Raw genomic sequence first — 18,042 nt, 5'->3', positions numbered from 1 at the left:
TTGAACACTAAGTTTTGAAAGATGTGGTGTAGGCATAAAGATAAGAAGTGTAAAAATTCACATTTATTTTACATGCACTATTAACCTTTAGGTTGGCTTTGTCCAAATATTTTAGAGCAACTAGTCTTAAATTTATAAATTACTTTGAATAATTTAAGAAAACAATAGACCTGCCCTTTTATAGTTGGCCTGTTGAGTACATTCTATTTTTTAGGCTTTGGTATACTCTCTATTCAAAGACTGATCATTTAACATCAGACAATGCAATCTTAAACTATTTTTACCCATTTCATCATGTACTGTTCTACTTTAACTCACTCGGAGAAAAATCCCAAATCCTTCCCCAGGATCTGTAGATTCCCACGTGACCTATTGTCCCACCAAGCTCTGACTTTGTCTCCTGCCACTCACTTTGTGGGTCACTCACTGCATCCACACTTGCACTCTTTGGGGTCTCTGCACTCCTGCTCCTTCTGCCCGAAATTTGCTTTAGGCCCCTTTCTGTCTCTGTGGGTGAGGCTTCCCCTCCGAACCCTATCCCAAATAGCAGGCCCTCTGACCTTTACCTGGGGTTTTATGTTTCTTCATGCACCTACCACCACGGGGCAAGTCATCTAGCTCTTTATTGGCTCCTTGCCTGTTTTCCTGTCCTAGAACGAAAGCTCCTTGAGAGCAGGGGTTTTGTTTTATGCTCTGCTGAATCCCCAGTCTAGCACATACTAGATATCTGCTAAATGTGGTTGAACATGTGAAATGTATTTCAGAAAAGGAAAGTATATCAGTTAGAGAATTCACTCACTCTGTAAACTAGCACAAATCTTGTGTTAAGAAGGAGCCTCATTTTCTTTTGAAAAGTAGCAGCACATTAATGGGAAAGGAAAAGTAGTGAGTTGGCAGGAAGGCAGAAGGCAAGAAAGAGTGAGTCACTGGGAGATGTAGGCCTTAGCTTGACCCTGCAGTTTTTCTTAACCTACTAATGCCGGCCACTGGCTTTTCCACAGCCCACTAGAGAGTTGAAGGGGGAATGCTGTGCTGAAGACAGGAACAAGAACTCACAAACACCTACCACTATTCCACATGCTGTCTTTTCTTCTATCAGTGACGACATGCTTTAGCAGGATAATTGCAAGTTTTGAAGTCACTTGTCACATTAAACACTTATTAACTGTTTTTAGCATAAGGGGCAAAGGTTTTTTTTCATTGTTCCTCAAGTATTTTAGTTACATTGTAGGTGTTAACATTTCCCTTTGCTTATCTTTTTCCCTTGCTTATAAAACTTATATAACTATTGAATATATCAAATAATACTGTAATTGAATAAGAGCCTTCAATTACTACTCCAGGGACATGGAGGTAACTCTAATCATTCTCTTGAAGCTTATATTTTGGAGAGAAAAAAACATTGTTAATTGCTTACTTGTAGAAGCATATTCTTTAAAAATTCTCTCATTGAAACACAATGGATATGATTGTCAGCTTATTGTACCTTTCTTCTAATGACCTCAGACGTACCATGCGTCAGTGACTGAATACCTGAAGGACCACACATGCGTGGAAGGGGTGCCTGTGAAACAAAGACTAGCTGTTTTCTTCTAGCTCTAAAGATCCAGAAGAGGCAGGTTAGCTCAGTAATGCACACGCGTGACAGACCCGTCCAAGATAAAGTGCTGTACCGTGCAGTGCGTATTCAACAAATATTGAATTTAATTCTGAAGTGCCAGCTTGGAGGTATTTGAACTGCCTCTGCATTCCATCTACATGACCCCCTGTCTTCTGTCCCTTTTGTAGCTGAGATTTTTGTATTTAGTGAGAGACTCATGATGTTTCTTCTCATTCTAAGACTTTATGTTTTTTACAAAACTATCAGTCATCACTCTGTTTTAAAGAGAAAATATTGCTGAATGGGAAGATGAGTAACATGTATAATGTGACTTTAAAAAATTTTTGTTGCTGTTGTTAAAATAAGTAAAATTAAAAAAATAGAAACTTTTAAATGTCACTAAATTCTAATAACATGCTAAGATAACATATAACTATTATAAATCCTTAGAATTACATTTTTTAGTATTAGCTCTTTGTAAAGAATCACTAGTTGAATAAGTTATGAATCACTTGATGGGATATTTTATAAATTGGATTTTTAAAGCATTTTTAAAGACTAAATATCAATGAAGTTTTTTTCTTTAAGGCCTTCAATCATGCATTTTAAAAATGATTTGTACCAAATAATGTAATCATAGTATGATTTGCATTAATTTTTGTATTAGTTAAGGTACCTAATTCTAAACAGATAAACGCCATCTATCAATGATTTGATAACTGATGACTCTTCCATCTTGGTTTCCTCATAGTCTAATGTGGACCAGTGATGGGGGGTAGGGCCCCAGCTCTGCTTCTCACGGTCATTGAGACCCAACTTATTTTGCCCTCCTAGTGATACAACCTCCTGTTTAGTGCTCAAAGTGTTTTCTCTTTGGCCTGCGGATGATAAAATAAGAGTCACACGTGGGAGGTTTTTCATGCACCAGGCTTAGAATCGACACAGATCCCCCTCTGGGTTCATGTTCAGTTGACCAGAATGCAGCCACATGGCCACTCCTAATTTTAAAGGGGTCTGGGAGATGTAGACCAGCTGTGTGCCTGGGAAGAAAAAGGCATGGTTATTGCCAAGAAATAGCAGTCCTGGCTACAGTCTACCTTTCTAGTCACCAAATACCTGGTTCACTCTTCTTCCTGAACATAGAACATATTCGCCCTTCCCAAGGGAAGCAGCCCAGAGTCCCATCCGGTCGTTGTATCCAGCTCTGAGTCCAAGATCTCTGAACAGAAGGAAATCCTTTATCAGGTCCAAGTGTGGTCCCTGTCCCCCAGGGAATTGTGAATCTGCCTGCCACTTTGCCATACACATTCAATATGTGATGACCACAAGGAACTCATGGGAGACTTAGAGCAGCTGCTTGTCCATAGCAATTCTGAAATCCCCACTAACTTAGACCACTTACCTGAAAGGCAGGGAAATTCCTGGGTTAGAACTCCACTATTCGGGGAGAATCCCCTTGTCCATTGTTCTCTGAGGCAACTGGCTGCATCATCTGAGAAGTACTTATCTCTTGTCACCCTCTGTAGCCATATCTGAAATGGGTCGGGGGAGCTGCCCTCCTTGGGCATGTATGGCTTTCATATTCTGCTTCCTGCTGGCACACGATCAAAGACCTCAACCAGCTAAGTTCCTTCTCTCAAAACACTCAGTAGGCCTCCATGTGCCAATAGCCTCACCCAATGTTCGTTCTTAGACGTACTCCTCAAACATGATTTATTCTGTTGCTCCTTCTTTTCAGCATAATGGCAGATACATTGAGACCAACATGCTTCAGTGGGAAGGTTGATCTGACCTTGGCCTCTAGGCTGTTTTAATGATCTATCTATTGTTGTCCAAAGACTTTTTAAACCGTATTTTCTATTATTTGGGATCTAAAACCAGCTTTTCCAATTGTTCACTCCATTTTGGTTTTCACATGGAAATTATCCTATTTTCACCTAGACTCATTGCTTTCTTATGATTACTTACTGAAGGCAACCAATTTTAGAAATAGCACATTTTTCCAACCATCCCCTAAAGCCTGGGTTCAACAGCAGGTAGTCTGCTTTCAGGTTATCCTGGGAACACTTTTACAAAATATTCACTATGGCCTAACAAGGCTGCCCAGACTCCCAGTGTTACCTGGCTTTGGTTCCATTCAGGGACTCTGGACTTCTGGCCCTCAGTGTTGGGGAAAAGGAGAGAGGATTGTTTCTGGAAAGGTGTCATGGGCTAGGCCTGAAAGTGGGAACCAGCTCTGCTCACGTTCCATTGGCAGAACCATGCCCTCGGTCACACGGCCACACCTCAGTAAAAGGTCTTGGAAGTGTGGTTTGTCTCCTTGCCTGTGAAGAAGAGGAAAACACAGATGTCAGTGAAGGTAGCAGTTTCAGCCATAATTTTCCTGTACACATAAAAAATAGCCTTCCTTCTATCCATTTTGTGCAAAAATAGGACAGTTTTTACTGTATATTTAGTATATCTATGTATTAGGCATACAACATAATAATAGAAGAGATGTCCCAAGTATATTCACTCATCTTTATCCTAGTATGGTTTCTAGTTGTTTGTTCTGAATAAATCCAATCAACCAATTAAGTAAAACAATAAGCAAATTGCTACTTAAAATGAGATTTTTTAAAAAGCACTTTGTAAAACTAGGGCAGATTGGCCATTTTTAGGAATTACAATGAATATCAATTTCCAGTTTGGGAAAGTAGCAATGGCAAAATTCTTACTATTCTAGAAGGTATAGCATAATACTTTTGTGATATTAAGCTTTATGTATTTCAGATTCAGTATTTGAGAATAAAATTCAAATGAGATTCTTAGAATCATAGTGAATAAGAGTGAGGGAGAAAGAGTTGGAAATAAAGAGGGTGCAATTCAAGTACTAGTGACTACAAGTTTCTGTTACTTGGAGACCATACATGCATTCATGTAGTCAGCCAACATGAGTTGACCGTGCATGATAATCCAGGGGTTGTTGCCAGACACTAGGGACCAGAAGTAAACAAGGCTTGAATGTGACAGGTGCTACTTACAGTGGAGAATGTTGGGGAGCATAAGAGAAGAACTTAGTAACGTACATGGGATGACTCAGGAAAGCCATCGAAGCAGTGAGGTGGCCTGGGTTTAGCGGTGAAGGACTGGGGGTGGTGAAGGAAGGTCAAAGCAGAGGGAGCGGGACCAAGAGGGGCACGGCCTTGGGGAGAAGCCCTGCGCGTGAGGTGCTGCATCGTATAGATGAGGGGTCTGGTGAAAGGTGAGTCTGAAGAACTAGTAGCAGACCTCAGTTTGTGTGAAATCCTCAGGGTTTGAACTTGATTCTGAAATCTGTGAAAAAGCAATAAGGGATTTTCAAGCAAGAAAGTAACATCAGATTTCTGTCATAAAATTATCTAAGCATAGATTTTGGAGAATAAATTGAGGTGGAGAGGACTAAAAGCAGGGAAGCAAGTAGTTTTTTTTTCCTCACAAATTGAGCATGTGAATTTGCTAAAGAATGTGTTATTCAGTTACCATGCATTTGTGATGCATTTTAATCATATTGTAATATAATTGTCTTAAGATTCTTCCAGTTAATGATGGTAATCCATCAATGAGTCATAAAATGATTTTCATTGTTATTAGTTATAGTTTTGATTGACAAAAAGGATTTTCATTTTAGGGTTGAGATAACATTTTTTAGTGGATATATTCTATGGGACTTGTTCATTTCACATGCATTGTATGATACTTCCTTGTACTAATGTTTATAATTATTTATAGGCTATTTTTCTTAATTTAACAAATATAATAGATTTGCTATCTCTATATAACTAGGAATGAGAAATTTGAAAATAGTCATTATTTTTCTTCTATATATTAATATATTCTTAAATGATTAGTGAAAGTAGCTAAATAATAAATGTTACCTCAACTGAAATTAATTATGCAGCATATACATATGACATATATATAATTTTTTCTTGTGTATCCTGAACTTTGCATTTAAAAATATGCCAAAATATTGCTCAAAAACAATAGTCTCTGTCATACACACCTTTGTTTTGTGTGTCTGGAAGTGCCTTCTCAAAGAGAGAAACTTAGTTCCATTCTGCATTTTACCACATTATTTTTAATTCATCTATGTGCTATATGATGGTAAAGTAACATCATTAACTAGAAATTTTGAACATTATTATTTTTACAAGCCTCTTTCTAATATGAAGGACTGCATTACACAAAATTGCCTTCCTCAATGCATTTGGATAATAAAGGTTATTTGCAATATATGTAGGAAAATTGGGTACCTTCAGGAAGATCCAGCTTACATTTGAGTTCTTTTTAACTGGCCACACTTATTATTTAGGGTCACTTCTCTTCTTTCTTTTGTTGTTTTTTTTCCCTTCTCTTTCTTTCCTCTGTCTGAGTGTGGAGCAGAGGTAAAGTGATCACCAAACCTTAAAGGTGTCTTAAGACCAAAAATGAAGCGGGAAAACTCCATAGAATATAACAGAATTTACTACGGGGCAATTTACTCCCAGGGATGGAGGGTGGGAGTGGACAAACAGCACTGGCAGTCCTGCACGGGTTATTCTCTGCTGAAAGGCAGTTGCTACAATAAATATTTTATAGCACTACTGTAGCTGAACTACTACTGATTGACGAGACAAAGGGACAAAGAATGCAGCAGAGCCAGGAGCATACCGCCTGGTGGTAGTATTGTGGCAGATAATTGCTTAGTGCTGATGCTAACACCAGTGTGATATTGACCTTGGCTGTTATGTATTCCTGGCTGTTAACTGAGAGGAATCTTTATGGTTGCCCTGTGTAGGCTTATGGAACACAGGTACAGAGCCTGTGTATACTGGCCAGGACCAGTGAGGCCAAAGTTAAATGGAGAACAGAGAAAATGTGGGGCCTATAAAGATGGAGTCAGTTTGTTCACATCAACATCTGTACATCTTCTGTCTCCTTCTTCTTCTCCTTCTTTACAGAAGCTGAGTTTTCAAATTCACATTGTTTTTTATTAGAATTTAGCATTATTAAAGATTAGAGGTATCTGAAATAGCAGTAGCTACTTATTTTCATTGCAGAATAGATTTGGAAGAAGAGTGATATAAACTTGTTAACCAGGAGGCTTATTTATTCTGAGAACGAAAACCAAGAGACTCAGTATTAGATGGCTGTTTACGTTTTAAATATCTGATACAATTTGAAGGGGAGAGAGGCTGCCATCTGGTGTTTGCTGGTCTCACTGATGCCAGAAGGGGACCCCTTCAAAGTTTGGTTCTGTTGGACTTTAATTACAGGCTGACCAATGACGTGAAATGTTGAACTGCACACTGGTGGTGTGACTCTGAAAAAGATTGAACATGGCAGTGGGGACATGTAATCCTTTACTACACAAGAAGACATTATACAAACAATGACCATTTTTTAAAAACCAATTTGATCTTAGGGTACAGAAATAAACAATGGATAATCTAAAATTGTTGAAGCACAGAATTAACAATTATAAAATAATAAATAATGTTTACAAATAAATTCTGAAGTTAATGCAATATGATAAAATGAATGTGGAAAGATTGCTCTTAATATGATATTGATAGCAAAGTGAACTTTATTTTAGGGCTAACACTTCCTACTTTCCTTGCCTGTATTTATTTACCCTGTTTTCACTTTATTATCACCATAAAAAATGTTTTAATGATGGTCATGACCCAGCTAATGATAATAAAGCACAAGAAAATGCCTGAGAACACCTGTGCAGCAGAAAGGCCTTAACTTTAAATTGCAGAATTTAGTAAGTGTTAGTGCCATCTTGTGGTTGAATGAAATATTGCAACAAAACAGAACAGGCACATGAATTACAGTTTTTTAATTTTTTTGAACCAACTAAACCTTTTTTTGGTATAATATATTTAATAAAGGTTAATCACATGTTAATGGATTATATTTGTGTGGGGTTTTCATTATAATAAAATTCCCTGATTTCACTGGAAAGTCTGTTGTAATGAAAGACTCTCCGAAACATGTGAGATTTTCTTACTTGTGAAATATAAGAAGGTAGCACTTTTCAAAGTAATATTGGGGAATATTTTTAGAAATATGAACTTGAAAAAAGTAGGCCCTATGGTCAAAGAAGTCTCATATCTTCTTGGAGAGTCCATTCTCTTATTTAAAGGCTATAGAAAAGGAAATCTATTTTATTTGCTTTAAACCAGCATTTTTCAAATATGCTTGACCAAAGAACACTTAAAAAAATAAATAATACCTATTAATATTATCATATAGGAAATAGCTGAAATAAGGTTGGAAAAACACTTTCAAACATAAAAGATTAGATACAAATTTTTTACTGACTCTAAATTAAAACAATGTCTCCAGTTCTCTGTGTTGGAATCACAAGCTAAAAGTTTTGAACTGTTAAGGAGTCTAAGTCACCGAAGGTCGCCTAAATTAATAAATTGAAAACAATTTGAATTTTCTTAAAGAAACTGGGCTATTAATGTATTATTAAATTTTAATGGTAGTACCCAGAGGGCTAATCAATGCTTGCAAAGAGAGAAGTGTAGCAAATTTTACCCTGTGAACTCAGAATGAAGTGAGGAAAGCCAGGTGGCTCACTCCCAATGAGTGGGCATGTGACTCTGCTGTCCCTGTGGTGGTCTGGATGAAATTTGCTAACATGTTTGCTCTCTCTAAACCAGGTCACCCCATGGCCAAATCTACACATCTAAAAAATATTTTTACCATCAAAACGTGTTTTCAAAGTCCCTAAAAACAGCCTTTCTCTTTTCCTTATACCAATTCGTGAGATCTTTGTGCCTGTCACAGACTAAAAATTCTGTCTCTGGTTCCTACCTTCACCCTTAGACTGACCCTCGTTAGCTGGATTATTTCTCCAGCCCACTGGGTATTTACTGCCTCAGATGGCATCATGGGTATGACAGAATGTTGATTCTGTACTAAGCACTAAAGATTTTTTAAAATAGTGACAAAAAAGGCTCTGGTATCATGGAGCTTATTATATTTTCACAGGTGGTAGCAGTTACATAAATGATTTTCAAAGTGAAAGGCAATAACTTGATCTAAGGCTTGACTGGGAAAATACAAATGAGCACATGGATTCTAATATCCCTCAATGTGTGTGTTACACTGTTCAGTTTCCAGGGTCTGCAGTCCTCGCTAGAAACCACTGAGCTAAAAATAGCCATTTTAAATATTAAACATTTTGGTTGCATTGAGCCCCCTAGAGAACGCATTGTAACAGGCGACTATGTACTAGTCTGCATTTGTATTTATAAATTTTTTAAAGAGTTGGTACCATTATGATAAAATTACACTATGCCAAGTGGGAATTTTACAATGAGAAATTGGGATCATTATTTAATTATACATGGGTCTACACACACAAATACAAGGTATTACATTTATTTGAGGAATGTGGGGAGTTTTGAGAGAGCCCCCAAGTGATTAAATAAGAAAAGCCAAAACCTCGAAGGTACCTTATGTTTGGCAGAGGTGTTTATGTGCCTTTGAGGTGAGTGGTGAGGAGGGATACAGAGTGTGCATCTAGGAGCAGTTTCATGGTCGTAATGCCTAATATTTATCTGGTGCTTTTCAGTTTTCATAGCCCCACTCACATTTTTAAATCGTATATATATAGTTATCAACTATAACTTCAGTGGAAAAATGGAAACAAATTGAACACAATTTTATTATAAGGGTCTTATATAAAGAACTATTTTCTGAGGATGACGGTTGTCACGCATTGGAACGATTTACCCGGAACGTCACTGATACCCCTTCTCTAGGGATTCTTAGTAACAACATCGACTCATTAGATCGAGACCGCTCTCCTTCGTCAGTCAGAATGGCAGAAATTGTGTAATATACAGGGTCTGGCACAAGTAACACCCCTTTTTTAATAAAAAATCTTTTATCACAAAATCATAAGCATGTAATTCTGTAGTAAAACAATATTATACTCTAGCACACCATATGCCATTTTAGGTGAAATGTTCACATTAAAACTATAAGTTATTACACCCATATTATTACCCTAGCAACCACACTCAGGCAGGTGTTACTTGCCAGACCCTGTGTGTGGAGGTGTGTAAAGCCCTCCCTCTTGCAGGTGTAGTAGAAGCAGCACAGGCATTAGACTCAAACATCCTTGATAGAGTCCTAACTCCACCTCTTGCTAACTGTTGTCCATGAGCAACTTACCTGACAGCTCTGACTTTTTATCCTCTTTGGGAGCTTGGACAGTATTAAAGGGTAACGTGAGGTATCCAGATTATTTCTTAAACATTGGTCACCTTCCCCTGATTCCTTCCTCTGAGACCTTCATTTCTTCCTAACATTCAAAACTGAAGCTTCTGAGAAAGAGAGAATATGGGACCAAGAATGAAATTGAAGCCTAGTTTGAGACTCATCTGTGCCTAACAAAACCTGTTAGACTAGTATAAAATTTTAGCAGCTTATCTAAGTCTAAAACTAGTTAAATCAGCCAAGATCATGGATCATCCTTTTTATAGTTAACCAGATGGTACCAAGAGAAATATCAGGTTAATCCCTACCATTTATAACATTAATTAAATGTACATATGCAGCATACAATAGAGTTTTGAAAATACCGGGACAGGGTAACAGTATTAAGTATGGAAGGTGAATAATAATGATTATTATTATTATACTAACATAATTTATTGTCACTTCAATGTTTCAGGAAAAATTTAGGAAAATACTCTTAACCCTATTTTCCATGTGATCAGCTTTGTTGAACTTTTATTCCTTGAATACTTTCTGGTATGTTGATGAGTTATTCTCTTCCCTCCACAGAAAGGCCTAATTAACATGGACCAATCTGCATTTCTCTAACAGGCACAAGTGATCCTTACGTGAAGTTTAAAGTCGGAGGAAAAGAAGTTTTTAGAAGCAAAATAATATATAAGAACCTCAACCCGGTGTGGGAGGAGACAGCTTCCATTCTTGTCGACCACCTCAGGGAGCCGCTGTATGTCAAGGTGAGCCATTGCTTGGTTTTCCCCAATGCAACGTAACATAAAAATCCCTGTTTGGTGGTTTTCTGTCATGTCTCTCTGACAAGATTTTTCACCAGAGATACATTCTGCTGTGCACAATTCTCATCCGTGGATGATGTGATCGAACACGAGATAGAGGGGGGAGAGTCAGGGGGAGCAGGCTTCTTCAGGACAGATCTGGTGCCAGTCATTTAGGAGGGTCATGAAGTTCATTGCCTTCTGCTTCGCTCAGTCAACCGATTTGTGCACTTTAAGGACGTATGAGAACACGTCTCCATAGGAGCTAGCAACAAGCAAAGCTTACACAGCACCCAGCCTTTCTGATTAATAATCCTATCAGGGGACCTACCAGTCCCGATGGCAAACAAAATGCCTTACCTGGAAAATGAGAAGAGTTAAGATAATAGTGGGAGAAATATCCCTGTCTCTGTTATAAATTCAAAGATGGAAAAAAGTATTTTCTCTCGTTTGATGTAGTTTTTTAAAGAAGAATTTAAGAAAAGGGTTACATCTCTAATTCCTTGCTTTGTTTTCATAATCGACTTTCCTTTAATTCATATCTTTAGGTTGTCTATTCTCTTTGGATCCTGTGTTCTGGGGACCCATTCAGTGACTAAACCTTATTCTCATTTTTACCACATCACACATCTCATCCTCTTCTCTAAATTATTGCGACTGGCACATAAACCAAAAATCTCACATCATTTTTTCAGAAGTCTCGGCACCCTCCTTCTCCTCGGCTTTTCAAATGTATCCCTTCCCACTGTTTCTCTTCTCCACAGAAAGGGAAAAATGACACGATTTTATTAAAATCATAGCACGACAGTTTATAAGATTGATGGAAAGAGAATTTCCTGTCTATAATTGATAAGTTTTTGGAATTCACTATGGGGAGAATAGGCCCCTTACTAGACCCCTTATGTCTTCCCATAAGATTTAGTCTCAGGTGTACTTTGGGTAAGGAAACCAGTTCAGTGCAATAGTGAACACAATGTGTGACTGCAGAAGAATTGTTAGCGTGAGCATGTTCATCAACCACCCACCTCTCTCCGAAGAGAAGACCTGCAGGGTCAGAGATGTTTCTCCTGCTCCTCACCTCTGGAAAGAAAGAAATATTTACATGAGAAAAAAGGACATACCTTCACAATAAAGAACTGAGTAGAGGACGAAAAAAGAATTTTGAAAAGACAAGTGGGATGTAAAGGAAATTTTTTCCTAGGGAATTTTAGAAGAGATCAATTAAGCAGCTGCAGTCATGAAAAAAATGGATGAGAAGGGAAAGAAGGTGTGAATAAAGACATTTGGGCCATTTGGATGTCATTTAATGTCCCTACAAGAACAATCAGGGAAGGAAAGGGAGTTACTTTTACATTCATTTGTTGTGGATCTGTTTCTGTAATGGGATATCTCTCTATGCCAGACGATGAGGAGAACCGGTCTTTTACAAGGGTTACAAATGAACTCCCCCAAAATACATTAGATATTGGTTGGGTTCTTTAGCTTTTCTCTTGTGTTCAAGAATGAGTATTAATCTATGTAAAAAATCTGAATGTCAAAATGCGTATTTCAAAAGGAATATCTTAACTGGCTGAAAACCAAACAAAGTGATGGGGAATTTTTTGGTTTGGTTTGAGAGAGAAAGGGTATGTGTAACAGATGTACTTGTACTGCACATGGAGACAGTGACACTGTGTGCAGGTGGGTGACGCCCTGCAAGTGAAGAAGGTGGCAGAGGGAGCCCATGGGTTGTTCGGGTCTGTCTGCCCACCACTCTGAGTGTTGAGGCCCAGCAGTGAGCAGCCACGGCTTCTCTCCTGCCACCCAGAAGATGCTTAGTGAGTTACAAAAGGTTTTATAGAAATCACACTGGCCTCTCAAAGACTAATACAATGCAAAAATGACAATATTTGACTTTGTGTATTACCTTATGCTTTTTAATATGCTTTTATATTTTCATTTGATATTAATTGCATAGGGCCTCTTTTGAAAAAAATCTCTAACTTTTTCCTTTTTTTGTGTGTTATCTACTTTTACCTAACCTTGCATACATGAAGCCCTAACTAAAATGCATTGGCAGAAATGATATTTTAAGTTACTAGAATTTCATGAAAATGCATTATTGTAATTGACTCTCCACAGCCCTGTGTGATTGACTGACTTAATTTTACTATGATGACCACAGCCTCCATGAGGAGAGATTAATCGTGTCTCAAAGATTTCTTAGGGCCCAACCAATTCTGTAGTGACAGGTAATATGAAAATGTACCCGTAAGCTAGATTGATAGTTAGAAGATATTAAGGACTACCCTGCCATCTCTAGTTAAAGGAAAGAGAAATCGATCTACAGAGACCCTGTTGTCCAATTTCTGTCCTTGTAAAGGTTACCAAGGGAAACAAAATCCCATTCTGAACAAGGTTTTAAAACCACAGCGAAGTTGCAGTCCTTCTACCATTTCTAGTAAAAACAGATACTTTTCAAAAACAATCCTGAAACAGCCATTTTTCAAGACTGTACAAAATAAATAAGAATTTGTTTTGCAGTTGGTTGGCATGCCTTCACAGGAAGGCAGGAGGGGAGACCAGGCTGGAGGAGTGGGCTGGGAAACGCTCGGAATAAGGTGGGAGAGGAGGGAGTTAGAGTGCGGTACTCGGTCGTGAGCCTCCAGCCGCTGGAGCGCCCTCTGGGTCCTCAGGGATGCTCTGACGCACGTCTGAAACAACAGGGTACCATCGGCACCCATTTCTACTGAATTGAATTAAAATGCTCCGTTATCATCTCATTGACAGTGATATCTAAGGTACACAGTGAAAACCCAGAGTTGCAGTGGAAGAGACTGAAATAATATAAAGGGGGAAATGTTCATATATATTGTTGCTTGTTTGGTCTTATCATGAGCTTGTAATCTGGGTATTAAATTGGAGTGCTTTTTGACAGAATAGAAAGATCTTGAGAATTAGCAAGGCAATTCAGTTAGGGGCCATATTACTTAGATTGCCACCTTAACAAAATGGATAGTTTCTTAAATAATGCATATCGATTCAAGCTTAAGATATAAAGTAAAAAAAGTACTTAAGCTTGGTTCAAGTTTTTTAAAAAAAAGACCACATAACTGTCTTAATCTAAAACTATTCCTCAGTAGGTTTTAAGGGCTCTAAAAGGATGTTATATACCCATTATTCTCAACCCTAGCTGTATTTTAGAATTATGCAGAAAGCTTTAAAGAACCTAGATGTCCAAGTCTCTCTCCTAAAGATTGTGATTCAGGACCTGGGAGGTAGAGTCCATGCTTCTGTATTTTCAAAACGCAATAGTTTATTCTGATGGACTGCTTGGGTAGACAGTTTTATTTCTAGTCATTTAAATGGAAACTGAATAGTTGGAATGGATATAGGTTCACAGCCATAACCCACAGAGCAACCTAATGAAATTACTCCAAAGTTAAATGTTTGTATTATCTTAGACATGTTTTCCTGCATGGTTCAAAAACAGTTTCTAAAGACATGAATCAAGAATCTCAGCTACTTTAGATTTTAAAAAATCAATAGGAACAAAACAAAGGGAAAAAAAGCATGACTGTACTTTAACTGTACTTGCTTTTGCTTTATTGGGAAAGAACCTGAGAGGCCGCATCAGTAGAATAATACCTACCACTCGCTGAGCGCTGTGCTGTGTGCTCTAGCTGCTTAACGCACAGGAGCCTGAGTCTGACCCTACAAGTAACTGCTGCCATCTCCTGTGTCATTATTTTTTAAATCTTATTAAATTTATTAGGGTGACATTGGTTAATAAAATTATATAGGTTTCAAGCGTGCAATTCTGTGATGCGCCATCTGTATATTGCATTTGTGTGTTCACCACCCCCAAGTCGAGTCTCCCCTGTCACCGTATATTCGACCCCCTTTGCCCTGTTCCTCCCTCCCACCCCTGCACTCTGTCTCTGGTAACCACTGTACTGTTGTCTGTACCTATCTCCTCTCCTTTGCATAGGCGAGTGAGACTCAGAGAGATTAAAATTGCTATGTCTGCTCAGCAATTCTGCAAAATAGTTTCTGTTTTGCACTAAAGGTGATCAATTGCAATGGCCACAGTTAGGTTTTGTGTTGTTTCTTTGCTTTATAATGTCAATTCTGTGATTTAGAGTTTAATGATTCTTTTATAATCAAATGGTTATTTTGAAGCTGCCTGGGTATGCAAATGGGTCATGGATATATTTTCTGAGTAGAATCTTATATTTTGGATCATATTGTTTGATCTGGGTACCTTTCCACTTCCTGTTCTCAGGCATCCTCACTTCATTCAAATGCCATCTTCTCTTACATCAGTAGTAGTTCCTGTTATCCCATACCCAGAGATATTTTTCTCCACAGCACTATGAGTACCTAACACACATTTGTTTATTATCTGCATCTTTCCCTTATATGTAAACCCGAAGAGATAAAGACTTTGTTTTGTTCACTGCTGTATTTCCAGTGCCTTGAACAGTACTTGGCAAGTTATAGGGACTCACCAAATATTTTTGCAATAAATTCATGAATAAAAATATGAATAGTTCAAACTGCCAAATTACAGCTCCCCTGAAGTCACCATTACATAGTTATATCTCAGCTGAGCTAACAAATCCCCATTTTTGCTGAAACCAGTGTGAGTTTTTTTCTGTTACTTGCATCCAAAATAATTTTAACTGATCCATTCTCTAATGCATTGATTAGGATAAAATATTTGTTGTTCTAAACTCATTTGACAATGAACAGAATTGTTTCTGAGTCCCCAAGCAACTTCTACCTGATGTGACCCTGTGTTTCCAGCACAGTGGAGTGGGGGTTCAAAATCAAGGATCACATGTAATTGTTTACATTTGACTCTTAAGAGCTTCACCAAGAGTGGGTACCCAGGTTATGGTTTTTACATTTCTGGTGCCCAGTACAACAAGAGTTTAGTCTGACCTCTTTCTATCCTGGGATTTAGAGGAAAGGAACAAACTTTTTAAACTTTGGGTTCCTTATCTGAAATATGGAAACAATACCTTCCATACCCTCCAATACCTTCCAATTCAGTTCACTGAATTGTGTAGGAATTAAATTAAAAATCTTTGTATTTACCACAGTGCCTAACATCATCATTAACATAGGCAACGACATTGACCAGAGTTAGCTGCGCGTGTCGTTATTGTCGTGGGTGTCTTCCCCTTTTGTGGCTTTTCTCTGCCATGTGTTCCTGAAGCTCTGCTGAGGCCAATGCTCCCTCTGACCAACAGTGTGTAGAGCTTGAAACCAAGTGGCGTATGTAGTAATTTCATTGACAAATGGATTTTGATGTTTCCATTCTGTTCCGTGTTGATGCCTTCACTGACAAATAGGAATTGAGAACTAAAATAAATGTCTAGCATCAGGCCAGTAGGAAGGACTCTCAACCACAAGAGTGAAGTGAGTTTAAAAGTTGAGCCGCTCGGTTGGGTGGTCTACACTGACACATGCACTGGGTTTACCGCTCTTCACTGTGCATGTGTGGATGTGCCCCAGGTGTTCTCCTTGATTATACATCACTATGGTCTCCTCGAAATTTTAAGCCTTAAGGTAGTATAGTTAGAAGAGATTGCACAGGAGACATTTCTCTCATCTGTGGTATAAATTTTATGTTATAAAATACACTACTGCAGCCACTTGCAAATACCGAGGTGTCAGTAGGAAAGATGAGCACAATGCTCATGTGATATGCCACCGAGCACAAGACTAAAGCTCTGGGATGTGACGGATCAGGGTGGCTATTTGTTGTAGGAATGCTGCGCTTTCTGCAACAAATGTGCTCCTGCAAGGTTGTATGTAAATCAAATGACTGGAGGTTGAATAATTTAAGAGACATTAGAGGAACTTATTACTTAAATAAATCCCCTTATGACTCTTCAAATCTAAGAATCCTTATATAATGAAAAGTATTTATCTTTTTGTTTTAACATTGACTTTTTTCCATGTTATATCTGTTTAAATTGAGGCACACCTGCACTAGAGAAAAACAGGAACTGTTTCGGGGCCGCCGTATATATTGTTCCCTCTGCTTCCAGCTTCCTAACAGTGTGCCGGGAACTGGGCGCAGGAGCACTGGGCTACGGGTTCTCTCAGGCTAATGGATTCCCGCATCCTGGAGATCTAAAGGCCTGGCTTGTCCTTTCAAGAGAAAACTTACCTATTTAGGCTCATATACTCCAGTGCATGAGTGTATGAGTTTCTGTTCGAAAGGGTGAAGAAACACAGCTCCAAACTTCATGTACTAGCATTTTTTCCATCTTGGAAATTTCTCTGACCTTCTCGGTTCTTTGTTTCTTTTCAGACCCTGTTGTTTTCTTTACAACAGTTATCGAAATGTGTAATTACACGTCACCTGTGCACCTCTTTGTTTAACATTTGCCTCCCGCATTGTACTGAAAACACAGACAATGTCAGTTTGCTCGCCACTGTTCACTCAGTGCCTCGCACATTGTCTGACACATGATAAGTCCTTGATCAATCCTGGCTGAGGGAATGAACAAGAAAAACTTAATAAATGGATGAAAGTTAACCAACCCCCATTTACTTAGAGATTTTTTTTAGGAACGATCCTAACTGATCTGGCTCTGAGCTGTCTCTTTAATTCCCTTCCACTCTCCATCTTTCTCAATCTGCTTTAACCACACTGGCTTCTTAATAATTATCCTTGAACATGCTAATTGCTTACTGTTTCCTTCACCTAGAGCACAGGTGGCAAACACATGGCCCACAGGCCGAATCTGGCTCTCCACCTTGTTTTATCTGGCCTGGCACCTTGTTTCTACCCAGTGACAGCACTGAGCTCCTTGCCCCTAGTTAAGGAGTAGTTACATTGATAAAGTGCTAGAGTTACATTCAGCCCTTTGAAGGTAACTGTGAGGCTGATGTGGACCCCGATGAATATGAATTTGACACCACTGACCTAGAGTGTTCTTTCCGTATTAACATGGCTTAATCTTTCTCATCACTGGGGTCTCCATATGAACACACTTCCTCCCGCAGGCCTTCCTGAACTCTCTGTCCAAAATAGCAGCTCCCACCACGCCCCCTTAGATATTTGCCTCCACAGTGTCCATCACTAAACTGTGCATGTCCATTTCAGTATTTATTGGCTGTCTCATCCTCTAAATGGAGATAAGTCAGGGCCATTGTCTGCCTTGTTCACTATAGTATGAATAAGAACAAGGAAAGGCACAGAGGAGATACTGGACGAATTGTTCTGACAGAAGGAAGAAACTCCTTCTTCTCTTTTCTTGTCCTTAGTTGTTGTTAATCACATTAACATTATCCCCTCATCATTGCTTGTGACAATAAACATGTAATTTAACTTAATCTTAATGTAACATCACAAAATGCTTTAATCGTAATATCTCAGTTTTCACTTATTTGTAGCTTTAAATGGCA

General features: G+C 38.5%; 1 protein-coding gene across 17 annotated transcripts in view; it reads left to right on the top strand.

The window, feature by feature from the left end:
* Positions 1–18,042, top strand: part of MCTP1 (multiple C2 and transmembrane domain containing 1) — a 493,900-nt gene that overhangs the window by 247,234 nt on the left and 228,624 nt on the right. For all 17 annotated transcript variants that reach the window (XM_053663569.1, XM_053663564.1, XM_053663565.1 and 14 more), the window contains exon 3: positions 10,457–10,599. In XM_053663569.1, the coding sequence (XP_053519544.1) occupies positions 10,457–10,599 (143 nt within the window). The remainder of the gene's footprint in view (positions 1–10,456; positions 10,600–18,042) is intronic.

The sequence above is a fragment of the Artibeus jamaicensis genome, unplaced genomic scaffold (genome assembly GCF_021234435.1).
Source record: "Artibeus jamaicensis isolate MK-2021 breed Jamaican fruit bat unplaced genomic scaffold, CSHL_Jam_final contig_3214, whole genome shotgun sequence".
Lineage (NCBI taxonomy): Eukaryota > Metazoa > Chordata > Mammalia > Chiroptera > Phyllostomidae > Artibeus > Artibeus jamaicensis.
The sequence above is the reverse complement of the archived record's forward strand: the minus strand, read 5'-3'. Positions and strand labels throughout refer to the sequence as shown.